Source organism: Rutidosis leptorrhynchoides, chromosome 6 (assembly GCF_046630445.1).
Source record: "Rutidosis leptorrhynchoides isolate AG116_Rl617_1_P2 chromosome 6, CSIRO_AGI_Rlap_v1, whole genome shotgun sequence".
In the NCBI taxonomy this organism is placed as follows: Eukaryota; Viridiplantae; Streptophyta; class Magnoliopsida; order Asterales; family Asteraceae; genus Rutidosis; species Rutidosis leptorrhynchoides.
Genome location: NC_092338.1, coordinates 424226362 through 424251796, shown reverse-complemented (window position 1 = coordinate 424251796; position 25435 = coordinate 424226362). Strand labels below are relative to the sequence as shown.

Here is a 25435-nt window from a genome sequence, read left to right as displayed (position 1 = left end):
TACTACTTATATATATTTTTGTATTTTTACAATTAAAAATTATATAGCGTTGAACTTGTTTACTGTATCCCTTTGGAACTAACCGGACTTACTAAAAACTACACTACTGTACGATTAGGTACACTGCCTATAAGTGTTGTAGCAAGGTTTAGGTATATCCATTCTATAAATAAATAAATATCTTGTATAAAATTGTATCGTATTTAATAGTTTTTCCTGTAAAAATATGAAATGTCCCGTTCTTATTGATTAAAAACGTTCCATATTAATTGATTTCGTTGCGAGGTTTTGACCTCTATATGAGACGTTTTTCAAAGACTGCATTCATTTTTAAAACAAACCATAACCTTTATTTCATAAATAAAGGTTTAAAAAGTTTTACGTAGATTATCAAATAATGATAATCTAAAATATCCTGTTTACACACGACCATTACATAATGGTTTACAATACAAATATGTTACATCGAAATCAGTTTCTTGAATGCAGTTTTTACACAGTATCATACGAACATGGACTCCAAATCTTGTCCTTATTTTAGTATGCAGCAGCGGAAGTTCTTAGTATTCACCTGAGAATAAACATGCTTTAAACGTCAACAAAAATGTTGGTGAGTTATAGGTTTAACCTATATATATCAAATCGTAACAATAGACCACAAGATTTCATATTTCAATACACATCCCATACATAGAGATAAAAATCATTCATATGGTGAACACCTGGTAACCGACATTAACAAGATGCATATATAAGAATATCCCCATCATTCCGGGACTCCCTTCGGATATGATATAAATTTCGAAGTATTAAAGATCCGGTACTTTGGATGAGGTTTGTTAGGCCCAATAGATGTATCTTTAGGATTCGCGTCAATTAGGGTGTCTGTTCCCTAATTCTTAGATTACCAGACTTAATAAAAAGGGGCATATTCGATTTCGATAATTCAACCATAGAATGTAGTTTCACGTACTTGTGTCTATTTTGTAAATCATTTATAAAACCTGCATGTATTCTCATCCCAAAAATATTAGATTTTAAAAGTGGGACTATAACTCACTTTCACAGATTTTTACTTCGTCGGGAAGTAAGACTTGGCCACTGGTTGATTCACGAACCTATAACAATATATACATATATATCAAAGTATGTTCAAAATATATTTACAACACTTTTAATATATTTTGATGTTTTAAGTTTATTAAGTCAGCTGTCCTCGTTAGTAACCTACAACTAGTTGTCCACAGTTAGATGTACATAAATAAATCGATAAATATTATCTTGAATTAATCCACGACCCAGTGTATACGTATCTCAGTATTGATCACAACTCAAACTATATATATTTTAGAATCAACCTCAACCCTGTATAACTAACTCCAACATTCACATATAGAGTGTCTATGGTTGTTCCGAAATATATATAGATGTGTCGACATGATAGGTCGAAACATTGTATACGTGTCTATGGTATCTCAAGATTACATAATATACAATATAAGTTGATTAAGTTATGGTTGGAATAGATTTGTTAACAATTTTCATGTAGCTAAAATGAGAAAAATTATCCAATCTTGTTTTACCCATAACTTCTTCATTTTAAATCCGTTTTGAGTGAATCAAATTGCTATGGTTTCATATTGAACTCTATTTTATGAATATAAACAGAAAAAGTATAGGTTTATAGTCGGAAAAATAAGTTACAGGTCGTTTTTGTAAAGGTAGTCATTTCAGTCGAAAGAACGACGTCTAGATGACCATTTTAGAAAACATACTTCCACTTTGAGTTTAACCATAATTTTTGGATATAGTTTCATGTTCATAATAAAAATCATTTTCCCAGAATATAAACTTTTAAATCAAAGTTTATCATAGTTTTTAATTAACTAATCCAAAACAGCCCTCGGTGTTACTACGACGGCGTAAATCCGGTTTTACGGTATTTTTCGTGTTTCCAGGTTTTAAATCATTAAGTTAGCATATAATATAGATATAGAACATGTGTTTAGTTGATTTTAAAAGTCAAGTTAGAAGGATTAACTTTTATTTGCGAACAAGTTTAGAATTAACTAAACTATGTTCTAGTGATTACAAGTTTAAACCTTCGAATAAGATAGCTTTATATGTATGAATAGAATGATGTTATGAACATTATTACTACCTCAAGTTCCTTGGATAAACCTACTGGAAATGAGAAAAATAGATCTAGCTTCAAAGGATCCTTGGATGGCTTGAAAGTTCTTGAAGCAGAATCATGACACGAAAACAATTTCAAGTAAGATTTTCACTCGAAATAAGATTGTTATAGTTATAGAAATTGAATTAAAGTTTGAATATGATTATTACCTTGTATTAGAAAGATAACCTACTGTAAGTAACAAAGGTTTCTTGATCTTGGATGATTACTTGGAATGGATTTAGAAAACTTGGAAGTAAACTTGCAATCTTGGAAGTATTCTTGATTTTATGAAACTAGAACTTTTGGAATTTATGAAGAACACTTAGAACTTGAAGATAGAACTTGAGAGAGATCAATTAGATGAAGAAAATTGAAGAATGAAAGTGTTTATAGGTGTTTTTGGTCGTTGGTGTATGGATTAGATATAAAGGATATGTAATTTTGTTTTCATGTAAATAAGTCATGAATGATTACTCATATTTTTGTAATTTTATGAGATATTTTATGCTAGTTGCCAAATGATGGTTCCCACATATGTTAGGTGACTCACATGGGCTGCTAAGAGCTGATCATTGGAGTGTATATACCAATAATACATACATCTAAAAGCTGTGTATTGTACGAGTACGAATACGGGTGCATACGAGTAGAATTGTTGATGAAACTGAACGAGGATGTAATTGTAAGCATTTTTGTTAAGTAGAAGTATTTTGATAAGTGTCTTAAAGTCTTTCAAAAGTGTATGAATACATATTAAAACACTACATGTATATACATTTTAACTGAGTCGTTAAGTCATCGTTAGTCGTTACATGTAAATGTTGTTTTGAAACCTTTAGGTTAACGATCTTGTTGAATGTTGTTAACCCAATATTTATTATAACAAATGAGATGTTAAATTGTTATATTATCATGATATTATGATATATAATATATCTTAGTATGATATATATACAGTTAAATGTCGTTACAACGATAATCGTTACATATATGTCTCGTTTCAAAATCATTAAGTTAGTAGTCTTATTTTTACATATGTATTTCATTGTTAATACACTTAATAATATATTTACTTATCATTTAACATAATTAACCAAGTGTATCAATATCTTATTATGATTCATATGTACCTAGTAAGACGTTGTTATAACGATAATCGTTATATATATCGTTTTCGAGTTTCTTAAATTAATAGTCTCATTTTTATGTATATAACTCATTGTTAAAATACCTAATGAGATACATACTTATAATAAAATCATGTTAACTATATATATAACCATATATATGTCATCGTATAGTTTTTACAAGTTTTAACGTTCGTGAATCACCGGTCAACTTGGGTGGTCAATTGTCTATATGAAACCTATTTCAATTAATCAAGTCTTAACAAGTTTGATTGCTTAACATGTTGGAAACACTTAATCATGTAAATAACAATTTTATTTAATATATATATAAACATGGAAAATTTCAGGTCACTACAAAATATAAGCTATTTTATATACACCTCGCATAACATCAAAGATCTAAGCTTTATGCTTCAAGATCTTCAAAGACACCAAAGATTCAAGCTTTCTAGCTTTGTAATCTCATAACTTGTGTGAAAATGATCCAAGCTCTCTAGGTTAGGGTTCCATTACTTTGTTTGATCAATTTTATGTTCATATTTGTTTGATTGAATTAAAGTTTGTAGCTTTAGTTGTAAATAGAACTTGTATTTGTGTTAAGATTAAGAATATGATGTAACCTTGGTTCATCATCCTTCTAAAACTCTTAAGTGAGTTGAATCCTTACTTAGTCTTAATACTTTGTGTGTTGAAGGTTGAGTCTTGGTCAAAGTGATACTACCACATCATTGAGTTGTACACTTGAAGCTACAAGCATCAAGGATGAGAACCATGATGAGCATCAAGCACCAAGAATCCCACTGGAGCACTTGTTTGCTGATTTTGGGGGTCTGATCAGGCTCTTTGGGCTTCTGGAAAGTTGATTTTCAAATATTTCATTTCGATTTGATGACTTTTCATTCAAGACTCGCCTAAATCCGAGATACGGTTTAGGATTTATAGCCTTTTTAAAATCGCTACACCTTTGTAACGTTGTGCTGAAATTTCTGACCTACTCGCACTTAAACCGTCGCCACGGTCAAACGAAGATGAGTTTGGTTCTATAAATTGGTCAGCAATTAGAGGAATCACATACGAATCCATAACCACTAACTACACGTCTTTTTGATTTGTATAGAGGTCGTAACAGCTGTCCAAAATCAGCCTTTTGTTTCGATCTCTATCATTGTTAAACTTACTTAGCTTTTACGATGATGATGATGATGATGATGATGATGACACTTAAACTTATTTTATGTACTTTTAAACTTACAGGGACAACATACTGACCTAGTGACCTTTGACTTAGGTTTACGACCTTTTGGACCGACTTACTACTTGCACACTTTCGTATCGACTTTTACTGCTTATTCACTGTGAGTTATAGCATCCCTTATTACTTTTTACTATTTTTGGGACTGAGAATACATGCGCCTTTTACGTTTTACATACTAGACACGAGTACTTAAACTTTACATATGTGTGGGTAACATAACGGCACAAAGATTCGCCTTAGCTCGGTAACGTTTAATCATTGGTTTCCTAACTGTGAACGCGAATCTTAGATACGGATCCATAGGGTTTGACAACCCCACTCGAGCTAGTCGCACTAGCAGACAACGGGTGTTTAATACTTCGAGGATAAACGCACTCGCCAGGTGCACTTTTAGGGGGTGATATACATACGTTAAGTCTAGTTACCGGGTGCCCACGGTTAAGCATATACTGTTCATACTGCTTTGAAATACTGAAATCTTGTGGTCTACATTACTTTACTGATTACAAACTATAGCTCACCAACATCCGTTTTGACTTTTTAGCGTGTATTTCTCAGGTGCTTAGACGATGTTGCTTCCGCTGTTAAACTTGTTGTCTTGGTGTTATAGACTTGCTGTTATGGACCTGCTGTGTTAGATTTCTGCTGCATTACTTAGAGATGTCTCAATTATGGAACTTTTATTTTGCATTCGTAACTTTTGTTATTTTTAAACAATGGCTTTTGTAACAGACTGAAACCCGGGCTAGTTGTAAGTGGACTATTTTGCCCTTAGGGTTTGTGCTTAGTCTTAAGTGCTTTTATTTTAATTATTTTATTAGTGTTTTATTATATTTATGTTGTGTCCAGCTTATGACAAGGGTCCCAGAACAGGTTTGTTTATTTAATTTGGACCTCGTTAGGGTACTTTATCTGTTGTGTTAAGTTGTTAGATAACTGGTAAATACCCTGTGTTGTGAGGTGGGGAAATAGCAGCCTTAAGTGACTAGTGTACTGCCTTCTTCTTTCTATTTCTAGAATTTTCCCAAACACACCTGTACCTTCATCCCTCCCATCTATCAAACCCTAATCCTTAAACATTGATCTTGAGCTCAAATTGGTGTTAGAATCGTGTTTGTTATCATTTACTGAGTCTATCAAGGTAAGTAACATGTGTTTTTGTGTTCAATTCGTTGTTAAATTCATGGTTTTGTGTAAGTTTGGTAAAAAGCTTGATTTTGTGTCAAAATCCATGGATTTGATGTTGTTATGGTCAAAACTTTGTGGGTTTATAGTCTATAACATGTAGTAATTGAGTTGTGGTAAGTTTTGGTGTCGATAACGAGCTCTAGATCGAGTTTTGGTGAATTTAGCTTGAAGTCCGTAGGTTGTGTTCAGAATCTGCAGAAGATGAACACAGTCGGCCGACTGTCGGTCGACAGTCGACCGACTGGCTAGTGAACCGACCGACTGAGTTTGACTTTCGGCCGATTTTGGATATACCAAATAAGTCTACCGATTGGGAAAGTCAGTCGACCGGTTGCGTCAACAGTCGACCGACTGTCTATGTCAGTCGACCGATTGAGGAGACAGTCGACCGACTGTGTGCCCAGGGTAGAATGTTTTACCAAAGTGCCTTTTTTCTAGCCGTTATGCTGCCCGTTTGTATTTTGGTGTTTAGGATGTAAATTTTGAAAGTGCGTAAGTGTTAAGCATGAAAATTTTAGCGGACGCATTTTTTTACTAATTTGCTATAATTCGCTGTCAGTGTGTCTAATCTTGATGGGAACACTATTCTAACTTGGTTTTTGCTGTTTTCAGGAGATAAGGACAAGGAGGAAGCTCAGAATTAATAACTGAGCAGTTGCTGGTAATTGGTGAGTGGGTCTATCTACGGATAGAGTTTAAATAGCATATCATGCTACTGTGGTTGACCCTTTTACCATGCATAGTGTAGGAATTGCCATGATAGGATAATATCGTTTGCCTGATGTTGTATGTGAATTATGTGTACACTGTGTGAATGGCACCAGTCGGGCCTAGGGAGACTGGGGACTCGAGACCGTGCCTAGGAGAGGTTAGAGTCTGTATGAGGTCAACCGTGCCTAGGAGTGGTTGGGTCCATAGGCTACTGATTGTAGAGTATAGTGTGAATGATGCATCCCCTGCATCTGGATAACTATACTGTGAATTGAGTAGCAGGGACTATCGGTAGACTCAGGCCCGATCAGCTGAGAGTCGTGTGCTCGTACAAGCTGCCGATCCTCGTATTGTCTTATTGTATGTTAGTTGGTGGTTAGCATGTGCTGTTGTTAGTATATAGCTTATGTGTGGCTTAAGCTATATCTGTTAGATAGATTCCATTCACTTAGCGGTGCGCTAATCCCCCACATATTTACCCCTTGCAGGTTTAGGTACTGCTAGTCGGGATGGGTATTGATGCAGAAGACATGTTTTGACAACCCAACTCTGATGTGGACTTTTGTATAAATAATGTTTTGTAATAACGTAACACCATTGTGTAAACTTAAACGTAATTACACGGATTAATGTGATGACGTGACATATATAGTGTTTGTAAATAAAGTCTTCCGCTGTGTGTTTAAAAAAAATGGCCGGTGTTACAGCTTTGTAACGACCTTTGGGTCACATACTTATGTTTATTCTTCTATTCATAGGAAGCATGTTGTCTTTTGTAAAACACTATCTTTTTATGAATGCAAAACTGGTTTTCAAACAGCATATAGTGTCTGACCTTGTAATGATCCTGTTGTTGATGAACCGTACACGATGGTTTTATACAGGCGTCACACCAGCCTTTGATATAAACAATGAAAAGTGTAAAACTTGTATGCTGACAAAAATCACTAAGAAACCATTTCAAAATGTACATCGTGATACTGAAATTTTGGAATTAATACATAGTGACTTATGCGATTTGCATGATACTCCTACTTTAGGGAACAAGAAATATTTTGTGACATTTATTGATGACGGTTCTAGATTTTGCTATGTTTATTTATTACATACTAAGGATGAAGCATTAGATAAATTCAAAATATTTAAAACCGAAGTAGAATTGCAACAAAAGGATTTGATTAAAAGACTTAGAACGGATAGGGGAGGTGAATACACTGATCAAACTTATTTCCAATCCATTGGTATTATCCATGAGACCACAGCTCCTTATACACCACAACAAAATGGTATATCTGAGAGGAAGAATAGGGTCCTTAAAGAGATGGTTAATTCCATACTATCTTATTCGGGTTTAAGTGAGGGATTTTGGGGAGAAGGTATGTTAACAGCTTGTTATTTGCTTAATAGAGTTCCTAACAAAAGGAACAAGATTACACCTTATGAACTTTGGAACAAAAAAAAACCTAACTTGAATTATCTTCGGGTATGGGGTTGTAGGGCTGTTGTAAGACTGCCTGATCCCAAGAAGAAAAGTTTGGGTGAAAGAGGTATAGATTGCATATTTATTGGATATGTTGAACATTCCAAGGCGTATAGGTTCTATGTTATAGAGCCTAATGACTTGATCTCAATCAATTCTGTGATTGAATCAAAGGATGCAATCTTTGATGAAAACAGATTTTCATCTATACCTAGATCAAAGGATATGATTCCATGTAACAATGGAATCAATGAGGATTGTAATGATGAAGTCTCTGAAAAGGCTGTTGATCAGCCACTTGAGATTCGAAAAAGCAAAAGGAAAGGGAAACCTAAATCATTTAGACCAGATTTTCAGTTATACTTAATTGAAGGTTCCAGGGATGATGTGTTATACTTAATTGAAGGTTCCAGGGATGATGTTTCTACCCAATATTCATATTGCTTCAATGTTGAGGATGATCCTAAAACATTTGATGAAGTAATGAGGTCTCGAGATGTTGCATTCTGGAAGGAGGCAATTAATGATGAGATGGATTCCATCATGGTCAATAACACTTGGGTATTAACTGATATACCTCCTGGTTGCAAACCTTTGGGTTATAAATGGATCTTCAAAAAGAAGATGAAGGTAGATGGAACTATTTAAAAGTTTAAAGCAAGGTTAGTCATTCAAGGATTTAGACAAAAGTCTGGAATTGACTATTTTGATACTTATGCTCCAGTGGCACGTATCACTACCATAAGACTGCTGATTGCATTATCTGCAATTCACAATCTGGTTGTTCACCAGATGGATGTGAAGACGGCATTCTTGAATGGTGATTTGGATGAGGAGGTTTATATGAACCAACCTCAGGGATTTGTCATGCCAGGTAATGAAATCAAGGTGTGCAAACTTGTGAAGTCCTTATATGGATTGAAACAAGCACCTAAGCAATGGCATCAGAAGTTTGATGAAGTGGTTTTATCTAGTGGTTTTGAATTAAACCAAGCAGATAAATGTGTATATAGCAAATTTGATGATTCTGGTAAAGGAGTTATAATTTGTCTATATGTTGATGACATGTTAATCTTTGGGACTGACCAAAGTCAGGTTGATTTAACAAAAGAATTTTTATCATCAAAGTTCTCCATGAAAGATATGGGAGAAGCTGACGTTATCCTTGGCATTAGGATCAAACGTGAAAGTAAATGAATTTCAATTTCTCAATCTCATTATATTGAGAAGGTGTTGAGAAAGTTCAATTGCTTTGATTGTACTCCTGTGAGTACACCTGTAGATCCGAGTGAGAAGCTTATGCCTAACGAAGGTGAAGCTGTATCACAACTTGAGTATTCTCAGGTGATTGACTGTTTGATGTATGTCATGACTTGTACAAGGCCGGATATTGCTTTTGCTGTGGGAAAACTGAGTAGATATACTAGTAACCCTAGTACTCATCACTGGAAAGCAATTAGGCGGGTACTGAAGTATTTGAAAAAAACCATGGACTATAGTTTATCTTATAGTGGGTTTCCTCCAGTATTAGAAGGATATACTGATGCAAGTTGGATAACCAATGATGAAGATCATTCCTCAACAAGTGGTTGGGTGTTCTTGCTTGGGGGAGTTGCTATTTCATGGGCTTCCAAAAAACAGACATGTATTACCAACTCAACGATGGAGTCAGAGTTTGTTGCTTTAGCTGCTGCTGGTAAAGAGGCAGAATGGCTTAGAAACTTGATCCATGAGATACCATTATGGCCTAAACCTATTGCACCCATTTCTATCCATTGTGATAGTGCTGCTACATTGGCCAAAGCTTATAGCCATATGTACAATGGAAAGTCTAGACACTTAGGTGTCAGACATAGCATGATTCATGAACTTATCACAAATGGGGTAATCTCTATAGTGTTTGTGAGGTCACAACAGAATTTAGCTGATCACTTGACGAAGGGATTGGCAAGAGACTTGGTTAACAAGTCTGCTGTGGGGATGGGTTTAAAGTCCACAATAAATTTCTGATAATAAGATACCCAATTCCCCTCTGATGAAAATCAGAAGCTGAATTCAATGTGGAAAGCTTATACTTAGAAATATGGAGTACATAAAGTTTATATCATCCCAAGGTAAGGGTACTCGGACCTGCTGAAGGTGAGGTTGAAGTCTAGCTTCTTAATGGTTCCTTTGAAAAAGTGCAAGAGCAGGTGCATGACTAAAGTGAACTACCTATGTGAATGTGAAGTTTTGCCGCTTCAAGAAAGCTTTGGACTTTTAGCTTTGGTTACATTCATGAATGGATATGGACACATGGTTTGTATAGTGTCAAGATAGCTCTAGAGTATTTGAAAACTTATGTGTATGTTATTTTCAGTTATTCAAATGGGTTGAAGGGTTCAATTCTTAGAACACCCCGATTCTCGAATATTTGGAATGTGTAATGTACTAAGGTGAAAATTCAATCTTCAAGATATTTTCATTTACGCATGAGTTTTGTTTTAATTGTTTATTTCTCATGTAACGAATTGCACTAAATTGGGGAGGATTGTTGGTAATTTAGTGTAATTGAGGGACTTAGTTTACACTTAGAAATGGGTTTGAAGGTACGGAGTGTACACCCATTAAGTGATAAACTTCCCTTACCCAAAAGAAGTTTGGTAATTGTCTTAATATTGTTATTGACATTACGTATTGGGGTTTGAGACATTAAAGTTAGTCTTGTAACCACATTTGGTGTAACGTAGTTAAGACTAGTCTCCTAATCTCTAACGGCATTAAGATTAAACTTGAAAGCACTAATAACCTTTAATGTCATAATGAGTTATAACGTATGATTTAATATCATGAATTGTGATTTAATGCCATAATGAACTTATTGTGATTTAGTGACGTTAAATGGTTGCTTAAATTGCCATGTAACTTCTTTTATTGTTAAGATGGAACGTCGGGAGATTTTAAATGGCCATTAAAATCTCATAATATATTTCATTTTCTTGGGTGCGTATATAAGGAGAGAAACATTCATGAGAATATATAAGAAATACACATAATACTCTCTAGCGAACGGGTTCTTACTTTAGCCAAAAGTTAGAACATAATCTCTGTCTTATCCCAAAGTGATATTCGTGTAACCCAGGCAATTAGGGTCGAATAATTACTTTCGGAAAGTGATTACACAATTCAGTGATATATCCGGTCATCGATTATTTTACCCTACACGAAAATTTTTAATACATCCAATAGAATGTGTGATATGTGCTGCGGAAAAATATTCAAAAGTGTAACTAAACCTTTAATGATCAATAGATAAGTAACGTTTTTAAGTTCAGTCAGTAGAATTTGACATATTCAATAATGAATGCTAAACGTACGTTACTCTGTCTAAAATTAAATTTATACATTGGTTTTCCTAAATAAGATATAGTTCGTATTTCATAAGAGCCGAATTAGTAGGAATATACTAACATTGTTGATGACATGTCACCCACACGACATATTCATTCAATTTACAATTCAGACAATTCACATAATTTCCAATTTCGTATCTCAATAAGTTATCAATTTAATTTTATTAATTTAAATTAAAGTAAATGAATACTTTGAACTAAATAGTACAAAAAGTAACTATGCGTATACATTTTAGAAAATAGTACAAATAATTTGAACTAAATAAAGTCATGGCTAAATCAGTAGATACCATTGAAACATGAGAGGTCAATGCCTATATACTTACTGATTGGAACTATAATTAGTGTCATACTATTGAAACATGGGAGGTCAATGCCTAGATACTTACTGATTTGAACTATAATTAGTGTCACACTGTATATGAACACCAACTGTTTGTTGGATATTTGTTTAACTTTGAATTAGTGTAAGGCTCTTGAAATTTGGTAAGGCAAGTTGATTTGTACAGTTTGACTTTTATAAGTCAAAATGATCATAGGGTGTTTCTTGAATGTAATGTGAGTTAGTGTGGAAATTGAAAACAAAAATAGCAAGTCATGGACTCATGGCTGAAGATAATGGAGTTGGTGAAACATTGATGACACGATAGAAGATCTGTTTGTAATCTGCTAAGCTTTTTGTCTTGGGTCACAATTGCTATGTACACTGTCTTGAGTCATTTAATATAGGCTTTAGTATATACTCGGGCATACTGCCATGTTTTGTAAGTCGATAACGGGCCTGGCCCAAAAGTACAGTATGTGTACTTTAATGATTAATTAAACTTTCTACTTTTAAAAATAGATGATAGAAGCTTTTGATATATATTTTTTTATGTATAGTTTGAGTGTTTGAGTGTTTGACTGTCCAAACTCATACATTTGATTTTGTTCGTTTGCATTACGAATTTACAAATTCTTGAGATTGGGTATTGTTGTTGTTGTTGTTGTTGTGCATTACGAATTTACAATGCATATATGTTGTGCAAATAATTATGTCATATATGTTGAGTTATTTGGAATGTTTATTGCCATGAAATTGATGGTGCCTCAACATTTTAGACAAAAATAGGTCATGGGTAATGTCAATCAATTTTGTAGATGCATGTGTAATGTCATCCAATTTTGCAGGTGCATGGGTACTTATTATAGAAGTAACAAGGATTAAAAGGTTTATGGAATATAGTGATCTAAGAAATGTTGTTAAGATGTTTATGTAAGTTTGGATTTTTGTGTATAAATGTTGCTCATTGTTATTAATTTGACATTGTATTAGTTTACAAAGGTTATATAAGAGTTTGCCTTGATAGTTGTAGTAAATACAGTTTGTATTATGTTTGCTGTTGTAATTTAAAAATTATGATGAAAATGTAATAATGTATTTTTTGTATTAGCGAGAAAAATCTTTATGAACGAACACATTGACTCCTTCATATAGGGTAAACTTCTATAGACATTATTTTAAACCCTCAAAGTTTTCTCATAACATCTTTTTTGTAATGGTCTTTACGAAATGATTTAATTAAAAGTAGCTACGTTTAATACTTGAATATGAACCGACGGAAAAAGTTGATAAATTTAAGACTTATGCGTAGTATATTCACTTTAGTCCCGAAAAAATAATTCATCACATCTTATTGTTTCCTATGTAACACATATAAGCGTTTAAAATTCATCGTTTACTTTACGACAAATCATGTCTACATCAATTCGCAACTTTATGTTATGTAATCAATTTATGTATGAACTATAACTTATCAAAGTTTTACCAATGTGTGTTGTTTACAAAAACATATATATTACTAATTCAACCACAACAGTACTTTTAACACTTTTACTATAATATATTTATTTCATATATAAGTTTAAAAACCAATCATGTTTGCGGATGAGTCCCACTACAAGAAAAGTGAACATTCCCGACGACACTTTTCCCGACGACATGTGTCGTCGGGATTAATACCGCAAAACGACAAAAAATTCACTTCTTTGTCAGACTTTTCGTAGTTTTTTGTTGACCGACCTATCCCGACGACATGTCGTCTGGATAGAAGGTACAATAAATTTTCGTTTCCCTCCAGATGCCTGGTCAACGAAATTCAATTCATTAAATTTCCGATCCAGACGACGTGTCGTCGGGAAAGGGTCGTCGGGAAAAGTACTGGAATCAAATCCCCTTCCCTGCCTTCTGCTACTTCACTTTTTAGAAACTAAAACCCACAAAATTCCTCTCAAGCACACCGACGATTTTCAACAGAATTAGAAGGTTTCTTCATTGTTTTAGCTTTCCCCACCAATTACTCCTAAAACCCGCTCCAAGGTATGATTTATCTATCTCTTTCTTTTCTTTTCCTTTTTTATTTTCGAGATATTGTTGCTCAACCTGAACTTTTTTTTTTTTTTTTTTTTTGATTTAGGGTTTTAATCTGTATGCTTTAACTCGTTTCTTGCGATTTTGTGATGATTTATGAAGTTAGGGTTTGTATTTAGGTAATTTATTAAAGATTAAAGTTAAGGTTTGTGTTTAATTGTTAGATTTATTTATGATGCTAGGTTTTTATTTAGTTAATTTATCAAAGATTAAAGTTAGGGTTGGTGTTTAATTGTTAGATTTATGAAGTTAGGGTTTGTGTTTAGTTAATTTGTTAAAAGATCGTTAGTTAATTTGTTAAAAGATTATTAGTTAGTATTTGTTAAAATATTGGTAGTTGTCATATGAACATTGAATTAAGTAATTATCATCATGTTAGCAATTCGTAAAGCTTTTGCTAACATCAAGTAATTTCTCACCTCTGTGAATTGAAATAATACCTGCAAATTGATTTCTTCTATATATGTATCATTTTTAATAGATGCAATTCATGAAAGATCTGCCTTAAATAGAAAATAAATTCTAGTGTTTGATTGTATGTACTTGTAACGTAAGGAAGATATTTTCTTTTTTGTATTATGTGGTAACAACGAAGACTCAAACCAATATTGGTTGGTTCCAAAACCATGTTTCGAATGACTCATTGAAAGGCTCGATGAAGCCTAGAACAAGTGAAACAAAAAGCTTACATGTAAAGAAAATCGAAAAGAAACTACCTCGACCTGCTATTCCATTAGCTTGTACGGGGATAAAAACTTCTAAAGCAGAGGTGAATATCAACTATATCTTGAATCTTGATATACAACTATATTACCTTTGTTATTATGCTGAATATTAAATATTAAATGAATATTAATATTATTATTGATTACATGGTGATTTATCACGTATCAGCAATGGTTTTTTTATATCATATTATTGATGCATTGTATATTAAGTTTACTTGCACACATGCATTTTACACTATTATGTTAGAACTATCTCACAAAGTTAATGAACATGTATTTAATTATGACAATGCGGCTACAAAGGAAAAAGAGATCCAAGTGAGGAAAAGGTAATTATTTATGTTGTGTAAGCTCTACATGTAAGTTTATAGGCCTACCACACGTTGCTAAATATTTTACGTTATGCGCGTTTTCTGTTTTTCAGCACTGTTAAGGATTTACGCTGAAACACATAAAAGTGAAACCGAAACTTTAGTGGAACGAACTGAACAAAGTATCGGGGTGACCCATATTGACACCGAGGTGAATGAACGTCAGAAGCCAATGATATATTTGTTTCTTGTCAAACACTTAAAACTAACGACAATAGTACCAACTCCGGACCCGTACAACCTTTTCTCCCAAGCTACATCTATCTGACTTTGGTTAATTGTTTCTACGCCTGGCAATCGGGTCGGGTCAAAACGGGTTTGGGTCATTTTTACCCATAACTGATTTCTTCTAAATATGGATCATTTTTAGTAGATGAACATTTTATGCTATTATGTTAAAACTATCCCACATAGTTAATGAACATCTTCTTAATTAGGACAATGCGGCTACAAAGACAATGCGGCTACAAAGGAAAAAAAGATATCCAAATGAGGAAAATGTGTTTATTTATATTGTGTAACCTCTACAAGTAGGTTTGTAGACCTATCGCATGTTGCTAAATATTTTACGTTATGTGTGATTTCTGTTTTCAGCACCGTTAAGGATTTACGATCTGAAAAAACCGTCAAAGCTCGGATTCCTTTGTCCAGAAACCCTCTTCCTGGAGTACATTCGAGTATTAACAGGTTGGTAACATTATCAAAATTTGGTTATATAATTTATTGAACTCGTGTGTGCTTTTAACTTCTTTTATATTTTTTATCCAGGCCAAAACATAGTAAGAGTTCAAGCAAGGGACTTGATATTCAAAACGCCAATGGTTTTAGTTTTAAGACTGGTCAACGAGCAGAAAATAGAAAAGAGGTAAGTATTGTGCATTTGATAATTTAAATCAACAATTCATAAATAATGGCACCAACAGTTGTATATTAGTGTATCTCTTATGTGAGTTTGTGCTAAGTTATGTGAAATTTGATATTTGATTGGAGCAGGTATCCAACAAGAACGGTGATGTGCAATTAGTTGATTTTATTGAAAGCTATTTATTAGGTGAACATGTATAATTCCACCTTTAATTCAACTATATCTTGAAGTGCTAGGCTTTCGACTGTTATAAATGGTGATGTGTTATAATTCACGCCTACTATGCTTGGTTCAATTGTAAAAATTTCAGTTTTGATAATGACTACTATTGTTTTGTTTGATTGTTAATTATTATGTTTTCGAGTTCATATATATATATATATATATATATATATATATATATATATATATATATATATATATATATATATATATATGTATATATATATATATATGTATATATATATATATATATATATATATGCTTTGTTTTGACCGTTTTTAATGTTTATACATTTGTTACAGGGAGATGCAGTTACAATAATGATGTTTATACAATAGTTTGACTAAGCTGGTTATTAGTTACACTAATAGTTAATAAAGATGCGGCTTGTAAGTTTGTACTCTAGAAATAGAATGATATAAAGATGCAACTTATTAACTACAATAAATGTTATTGTTTAGGATTATACCAAATGTTATTGTTTAGGATTATATTTGAATTTTAAACGATTTGTAATCTTTTGAATGATGTTAATATTTGTGATGTTATTTTAAATGTTTATCATTTACATTTATTTATATTTATTATATTATGGTTTGTTTTTTGTTTTGAACATCTATGCAGAAATTGTATTTTGTGTAACCAATACGGCTGGACAATAGCTGTTTTGAAGCTGCTGCAAAAAAAATTAATACAGGCTTTCCAGACTACATGTCGTCGCAAAAGGGTCGTCGCGAAAGGTGAATTTGACCAAAAATGTCAAAATCAGTCAACAATTGACTTTTTCATGTCTGACGACATGTCGTCGCAAAAAGTCGTCGCGAAAGGAGCCACTTGATCTTTGACTGTCAGTCAAAGTGGGTCCCACCGTCGTCGGGATAGACGCAAAACGGGCGTCGGGAAAACCTTTTCGCGACGAGGCTTTAGGGACGACACATAAGCGACGACATGTCGTCGGGATAGGGCTTTCTAGACGACATGTCGTCGCAAAATGTCGTCTGAAAAGGGCTCATTTGTTGTAGTGTCCCCTTGCAACGCACGAGCTCATAAATCTAGTTAAATTTATACATTGGTTTTCCTAAATAAGATCTAGTTCGTATTTCATAAGAGCCGAATTAGTAGGAATATACTAACATTGTTGATGACATGTCACCCACACGACATATTCATTCAATTTACAATTCAGACAATTCACATAATTTCCAATTTCGTATCTCAATAAGTTATCAATTTAATTTTATTAATTTAAATTAAAGTACTGTAAATGAATACTGAATTTAGAAAATTTTATCAATGATTAGATAACATGATTCATGGGGGAACAAGATCATCAATATTTCTCAAACAATTGTGAAATCATTCTTTGTATCATCAATAAATTACTGTACAATTCACAGTTAGAGTAGCTGACATTAGCTTACTAGTAGATAATTAATTTTAGCTTTTAAAGCTAAACTGTTATAATATATAAATATATATATATAAATGGATAGTCAATTATTGATACACAAAAGTAATATTATTGTATTACCTAAACTTGTGATATTTTTGCTATAAATAGCCATGAATGCAAGCATTAAACTTGCACCATTTCTCACACTTACAAAGTGTTTCTTTCTTTCTCTCCATTATCATCTTTGTTCTTACACTTCATTATTAGTATTCTAAATCAAGAATCAAATCACTAAAGGTAGTTATAAGCCTACTGAATTATAACATCAAGAATCAAACCACTAAAGGTAGTTATAAGCCTACTGAATTATAACACGTTATCAGCACGATAATCTTAATACTAATTATGGTTGGCTCTGCCACCTAAATGATATATGGTCGGTTATACCACCTGAATAATATATGGTCGACACTGTCGTCTAATTATCATTTATGTTACTAACATTTATATTTCAATTATCTAACATTTATATGGCCGACACTGTCGCCTAATTATCATTTATGTTACTAACATTTATATTTCAATTATCTAACATTTATATGGCCGACACTGTCGCCTAATTATCATTTATGTTACTAACATTTATATTTCTATTATCTAACATTTATATGGCCGACACTGTCGCCTAATTATCATTTATGTTTACTAATATTTATATTTATGTTATATAACATTTATTAATGATTGCTTACATATGGTCGACACTGTCACCTACTTATCATTTATGTTATATTAAATTTATGTTTAATTTTTATATACTTATGAATATAAAGTGACTATAATTTATCATGTTGTTTGTTTTAATAGAAAATGTCGAATCTAGAAAAGCTTAAATTTACTCCTTTAGAATCAACTGGAAACAACTACATGCCATGGGTTATAAAAGTAAAAATGCATCTTAAATCAATGGGTATTCTTGAAGCCATAATTGAAAACAACACTTGTTCTGAAAAAGAACAAGCAACGGCATGTTGCTTTATTCATCAACATATTGATGAATGCTTACAAAATAATTATGTGACTGTAGAAGATCCCCATGTTTTATGGGAAGGTCTCAAAAGCAGATTCAATAATCAAAGAGAAATTTTACTTCCAGCTGCTATGGAACAATGGAGAACATTAAGGTTTCAAGACTTTAAGAAAGTAAATGAATATAGCTCAGCTCTGTATAATACATGTTCACAACTTAAATTCTGTGGACATGAAATAAGTGATGCAGACATGATGGAGAAAACTTTCTCCACAATGAATGCTGCAAACATCACAGTGCAAAGAAATTTGAGAATGCTAAAGTTCAAAACATATCCTGAACTTAATTCATATCTCTTAGTTGCAGAGCAAAATGATGAGCTATTAATGAAAAATCAGCAATCCCGTCCTACTGGTACACTTGCAATCCCTGAAGCAAATACTGCAAATAATTATAAACAGGGACAAAGACGCGGGCAAGGTCGTGGTTATAATAACCATCACCATCATCATGCCAAAAGCCATAACTATGGTAGAAACCATCCTTATGGTAATGGTAATGGGCGAGGACGTGGTCGTGGTCGTTGCCGTGGTGGTCAAAGAAATAATAATCCACGAAAATATAAATATCAACCACAAAACAAGCCCACTAAACAAGATGTTGAAGAAAATTCTTCTAAAAATTCTGAAGAATCTTGCTACAGATGTGGTAGAATGGGCCACTGGGCTAATACTTGCCGAACATCTAAACATCTTGTTAAGATGTATCAGGATTCGCTGAAAGATAAAGAAAAGGAAGTAAACTTTGTGGATAACGTCGATCCAACAGTCACTGAGAAACCATCTGATTTATATGAAGATTTCTTGAATGTTTAAGTTGTGTGTCTTTCGAAAAATAAACGATTTAATATCGTCTGTCTTTGTCATTATGTTTGCTAAATGTTTCAGTACTATCTATTTGCGTTTAAAATATTGTGTAATATTAATGTACTCACTATTTATTTCTTATATATGAAGTTCAATATGAATTTTGCTGGAATACAACATCAATCAAGTGGTGGAGATCTCTGTATAGCAGACAGTGGAACTACACACACTATACTTAAATCCGAGAAATATTTTATTGATCTAAAACCAACGGAAGGAACTATACATACAATATCAGGACCTGCTAACTTGATAAAAGGGATAGGAAAGGCAAATTTCATACTACCAAATGGTACAAAATTTTTTAATAAATGATGCCTTATTTTCTCCCAAGTCAAGCAGAAATTTATTGAGTTTCTCCGACATATACCTTAACGGGTATGATTATCAGTCAGTGACAACAGAAAATGAGAAATATTTAAGTATCACTGACAAGAGTCATGTGGTTGAAAAACTGCCAAGACTTAGTTCTGGATTACATTATACACATATAAATGTACCAGAAATACATATGGTAGTTAACGAAAAATATATTGATCCTGGTGTATTCAGTTTATGGCATAACAGATTAGGTCATCCAGGATCAACAATGATGAAAAGGATTATTGAATGTACTCATGGACATCCACTAAAGGATAGAAAAATCCATCATGATACAATGGTTCCATGTACATCTTGCTCTCTTGGAAAATTGATAACTAGACCCTCACCACTTAAGGTTGAGAAAGAATCACCAATGTTTCTTGAAAGAATTCAAGGTGATATATGTGGACCAATTCATCCACCATGTGGACCATTTAGATATTTCATGGTTCTAATAGACGCATCTAGCAGATGGTCTCATGTTTGTCTGTTATCAAGCCGTAATGTGGCATTTGCAAAATTTCTTGCCCAAATTATTAAATTGAGAGCTCATTTTCCTGATTACACCATTAAAAGGGTGAGACTTGATAATGCTGGTGAATTTACATCTCAAGCATTTAATGACTATTGCATGTCTATAGGAATTGTTGTTGAACATTCTGTTGCTCATGTGCATACACAAAATGGTTTAGCCGAGTCATTGATTAAACGTTTACAGTTAATCGCTAGACCATTGATAATGAGAACAAAACTCCCTGTATCTATATGGGGTCATGCAATTTTACATGCTGCTGCATTGATTCGCATCAGACCAAGTGCAAGTCATAAATATTCCCCCCTACAACTTGCTTTTGGTCAAGAGCCAAATATTTCTCATCTTAGAACATTTGGTTGTGCAGTGTATGTTCCAATTGCGACACCACAACGTACAAAAATGGGTCCTCAAAGGAGGTTGGGAATATATGTTGGATATGAAACATCTTCAATATTAAGGTATATTGAACCTATGACAGGTGACGTTTTTACAGCACGTTTTGCTGATTGTCATTTTAATGAAACATTGTTCCCTAGATTAGGGGGAGAAATGAAAAATAAAGAAAATGATGTTTCATGGTGTGAACCTCAATTAAAGTATCTTGATCCTCGCACAAAAGAATGCGAGACAGAAGTTCAAAAGATAATGCATATACAAGAACTTGCAAATCAATTGCCTGATGCATTTACAGATACAAAAACGGTGACAAAATCATATATACCAGCAGTAAATACTCCAGCTCGAATTGAAATTCCAAAAGCTGGCAATAACGTCACTCATGAATCTTTGCCACGTCAGAAACGTGGAAGACCAATTGGTTCAAAGGATAAAAATCCTCGAAAAAGAAAATCAGCTGATAATGAAGTAAAAGAAAGTGTTCAAGAAGAACCACAAATCAGTACTCCTACTGCAGAGGAGATTGATGATGTCAATACAGAAATTGCAATCAATTATGCATATTCAAAAATATTATGGAACCGAAATGAAATGAAAAATCTTGATGAGAAATTTTCATTTAATGTTGCATATGACATCATGAATAATGATGATGATCCAGAACCAACATCTATGGTTGAATGTCAAAATAGACATGATTGGGCTCAATGGAAAGAAGCAATACGAGCTGAATTAGAATCACTCAATAAAAGAAAAGTTTTCGGATCCATCATTCTCACTCCTAAAGATGTGAAACCTGTAGGATACAGATGGATTTTTGTCCGAAAAAGAAATGAGAAAAATGAAGTTACAAGGTATAAAGCTAGACTTGTAGCTCAAGGTTTTTCTCAAAGACCGGGAATTGATTATGAAGAAACTTATTCCCCTGTTATGGATGCAATTACTTTTAGGTACTTAATCAGTCTGGCAGTTTCTAAAAATTTAGAAATGCATCTCATGGATGTTGTGACTGCTTACCTATATGGATCACTTGATAGTGATATATATATGAAGATACCTGAAGGATTTAAGGTACCAGAAGCATCAAATGCAAAACCCAAAGAAATGTATTCGATTAAATTACAAAGATCTTTATATGGGTTAAAACAATCGGGACGTATGTGGTATAACCGATTAAGTGATTACTTGATAAGCAAAGGGTATACAAATAACCTTACTTGCCCTTGTGTTTTCATTAAGAAAACAACATCCGGATATGTGATCATAGCTGTTTATGTTGATGATCTTAACATCATAGGTACAAATAAAGAGATCTATGAAGCCATTCAACTTCTAAAGAAAGAATTTGAAATGAAAGATCTCGGAAAAACCAAGTATTGCCTTGGTTTACAAATTGAGCATATGCCTAATGGTTTACTTGTACATCAAACAACATATACTGAAAAGATTTTGAAACGTTTCAATATGGACAAGGCAAAACCATTAAGTACTCCTATGGTTGTTAGATCACTCAATGTTGAAACTGATCCATTTCGTCCATGTGAAGATCATGAAGATATTCTTGGACCAGAAGTACCATATCTTAGTGCAATTGGAGCTCTTATGTATCTTACAAATTGTACAAGACCTGACATTTCTTTTGCAGTTAATTTGTTTGTAACAGACTCGTCCCACATCGGTGGAAGAGGAAAACAAAGCACTCCTTATAAGGGTGTGGATACCTCTTCTGGTATGACGCGTTTAAAAACCGTGCGGGTAGGTGCGATCCGGGGAATGTGTCCTGTCGGTGATCGGCCTGTGGCCCAAAGCGGACAGTATCATGCTTCCGAGCTGCTGCGCACTCTGACATGACGCGTTTTGAGGGTGTTTACCCGAGAAGCAAATCCGTGAGGTAGAAGTGCGATCCGGGGTTGTACTCGTGCGCGGGTAGCCCGTCGGTGATCGGCTTGTGTCCAAAGCGGACAATATCATACTACGGGCTGATGGTGATGTTACTTATGCTCTGATACCATAAGTAACATCACCATCAGCCCGTAGTATGATATTGTCCGCTTTGGACACAAGCCGATCACCGACGGGCTACCCGCGCACGAGTACAACCCCGGATCGCACTTCTACCTCACGGATTTGCTTCTCGGGTAAACACCCTCAAAACGCGTCATGTCAGAGTGCGCAGCAGCTCGGAAGCATGATACTGTCCGCTTTGGGCCACAGGCCGATCACCGACAGGACACATTCCCCGGATCGCACCTACCCGCACGGTTTTAAACGCGTCATGTCAGAGTGCGCAGCAGCTCGGAAGCATGATACTGTCCGCTTTGGGCCACAGGCCGATCACCGACAGGACACATTCCCCGGATCGCACCTACCCGCACGGTTTTAAACGCGTCATACCAGAAGAGGTATCCACACCCTTATAAGGAGTGCTTTGTTTTCCTCTTCCACCGATGTGGGACGAGTCTGTTACAACTCTCCCCCCCTTCGGGACACTGCGTCCCCGCAGTGCACATCGATGCGGGCCCCAGCTCTGATACCATAAGTAACATCACCATCAGCCCGTAGTATGATATTGTCCGCTTTGGACACAAGCCGATCACCGACGGGCTACCCGCGCACGAGTACAACCCCGGATCGCACTTCTACCTCACGGATTTGCTTCTCGGGTAAACACCCTCAAAACGCGTCATGTCAGAGTGCGCAGCAGCTCGGAAGCATGATACTGTCCGCTTTGGGCCACAGGCCGATCACCGACAGGACACATTCCCCGGATCGCACCTACCCGCACGGTTTTAAACGCGTCATACCAGAAGAGGTATCCACACCCTTATAAGGAGTGCTTTGTTTTCCTCTTCCACCGATGTGGGACGAGTCTGTTACATTGTTGGCAAGGTTCAGCTCTGCTCCTACCAAAAGACACTGGAATGGGATCAAACACATATTTCGATACCTTCGAGGAACTACTGATTTAGGATTATTTTATTCTAACGAATCAAAACAAGATTTGGTTGGTTATGCTGATGCAGGTTATTTATCTGATCCACATAAAGCTAAATCTCAAACTGGATATGTATTCCTAAATGGAGGTACTGCAATATCATGGCGTTCTCAAAAACAAACACTTGTTGCTACATCATCAAATCATGCCGAAGTGATTGCATTACATGAAGCTACTCGGGAATGTTTTTGGTTGAGATCAATGACACAAATCATTACTGATTCTTGTGGACTAGAACACGATAAAAGTCCAACAATTATCTATGAAGATAATGCAGCTTGCATAGCACAGATGAAAGAAGGGTATATCAAAAGTGACCGAACCAAACACATACCTCCTAGATTCTTCTCATACACTCAAAATCTCATTAAGGACAACGAGATTGAAATGAGATATGTTCAATCCAGCAAAAACTCTGCTGATCTTTTCACGAAAGCACTTCCAACTGCTATTTTCAGAACACACGTTCATAACATTGGCATGAGACATGTTCAAAAGATGTAACAACCGAAGCGATGTCTACTTGAGGGGGAGTCAACTCCATGCTGCACTCTTTTTCCCTTAGCTAAAGTTTTTCCCACTGGGTTTTCTTTAGCAAGGTTTTTAACGAGGCAGTAACTTACAGTTGATCTTCAACAAACAAAATTGCTATCCAAGGGGGAGTGTTATAATATATAAATATATATATATAAATGGATAGTCAATTATTGATACACAAAAGTAATATTATTGTATTACCTAAACTTGTGATATTTTTGCTATAAATAGCCATGAATGCAAGCATTAAACTTGCACCATTTCTCACACTTACAAAGTGTTTCTTTCTTTCTCTCCATTATCATCTTTGTTCTTACACTTCATTATTAGTATTCTAAATCAAGAATCAAATCACTAAAGGTAGTTATAAGCCTACTGAATTATAACATCAAGAATCAAACCACTAAAGGTAGTTATAAGCCTACTGAATTATAACATAAACGTTCATTATGCTTTTTATGAAAATACAAAACAAGGAAGAAAAAAAGATGAGTAAGAATATATTTGTGTTGTCTACCTAAAGCAAGATAGAAATGACTCAAATACTACTTGTTCACATGGAATAGTGAGACCCATTTCGTGATCGAATCCAAATTCTTCTTCGGCTTGATGAAGTAACTTTTGGAACTCGAGATGAGACAAGAACGATATGGGAATGATGTATCGGCTACGCTCTTGGCCAACATACACAACAAAGTGGCCTTTAGGGACATCTTCGCAGTGTTGTTGTTGTTGTTTTCTAGCTAAGCTTGAACATCTTTTCATTATGTGCTTCAAAACTGTTGCTTGTGAGAGTTTGTTTGAACTTATCTTGATGGCCATATGTATGGATCGAACTCACACTTTTGATTTGTTTTTTTTCCTTGTGTGTTGTTATTGAGCGTTTATGTGGTTTACTTTTGAGTGTATTAGTATGTATGTGTATAAATTTTCATTTATCTATGTGTACTTATATATACAAATATTTTAGTATTGATATTAAATCAAATCAGTAATAATATAATCTAATCTAATATAATATATAGATAATAATATAATAATAGTAATAGGGACCAGGGAGAGTGAAAAGAGGGGCATGAGGGTTTGTTGGTGGTGGAAAATTCAAGCAAATTCAAGTTTAAACCTTTATTTTTGTGGTCTTGAAATTCATTCTATTGTATGACGGGTTGTAGCATGGGGTTTAATCCAGGGACCATTTGTTCCTCTCCTATAAGTAATAAGTTGGCGAAATCAGATGTTGGACAAAGGTCTTATTTTGATGGCCTCAAATCTACATGGATTCTTAGTATAATTGTTCCTCTTCTACTTAGACAAAGGTCTTATTTTGA

General features: G+C 34.3%; 1 protein-coding gene across 1 annotated transcript; it reads right to left on the bottom strand.

The window, feature by feature from the left end:
- Positions 1 to 17282: 17282 nt before the first annotated feature.
- On the bottom strand, positions 17283 to 25016 carry LOC139853233 (protein SMALL AUXIN UP-REGULATED RNA 9-like). Its single transcript, XM_071842610.1, has 2 exons — positions 24544 to 25016; positions 17283 to 17382 (listed from the first exon to the last, which is right to left on the bottom strand). The coding sequence occupies exon 1, from the start codon at positions 24927 to 24929 to the stop codon at positions 24621 to 24623; it is 309 nt and encodes a 102-aa protein (XP_071698711.1). The 5' UTR covers positions 24930 to 25016; the 3' UTR covers positions 17283 to 17382; positions 24544 to 24620.
- Between the last annotated feature and the right edge of the window lie 419 nt (positions 25017 to 25435).

Excerpts from the sequence above, each read along its gene's own strand:
- LOC139853233 (XM_071842610.1), bottom strand. The coding sequence starts at position 24,929 with ATGGCCATCAAGATAAGTTCAAACAAACTCTCACAAGCAACAGTTTTG.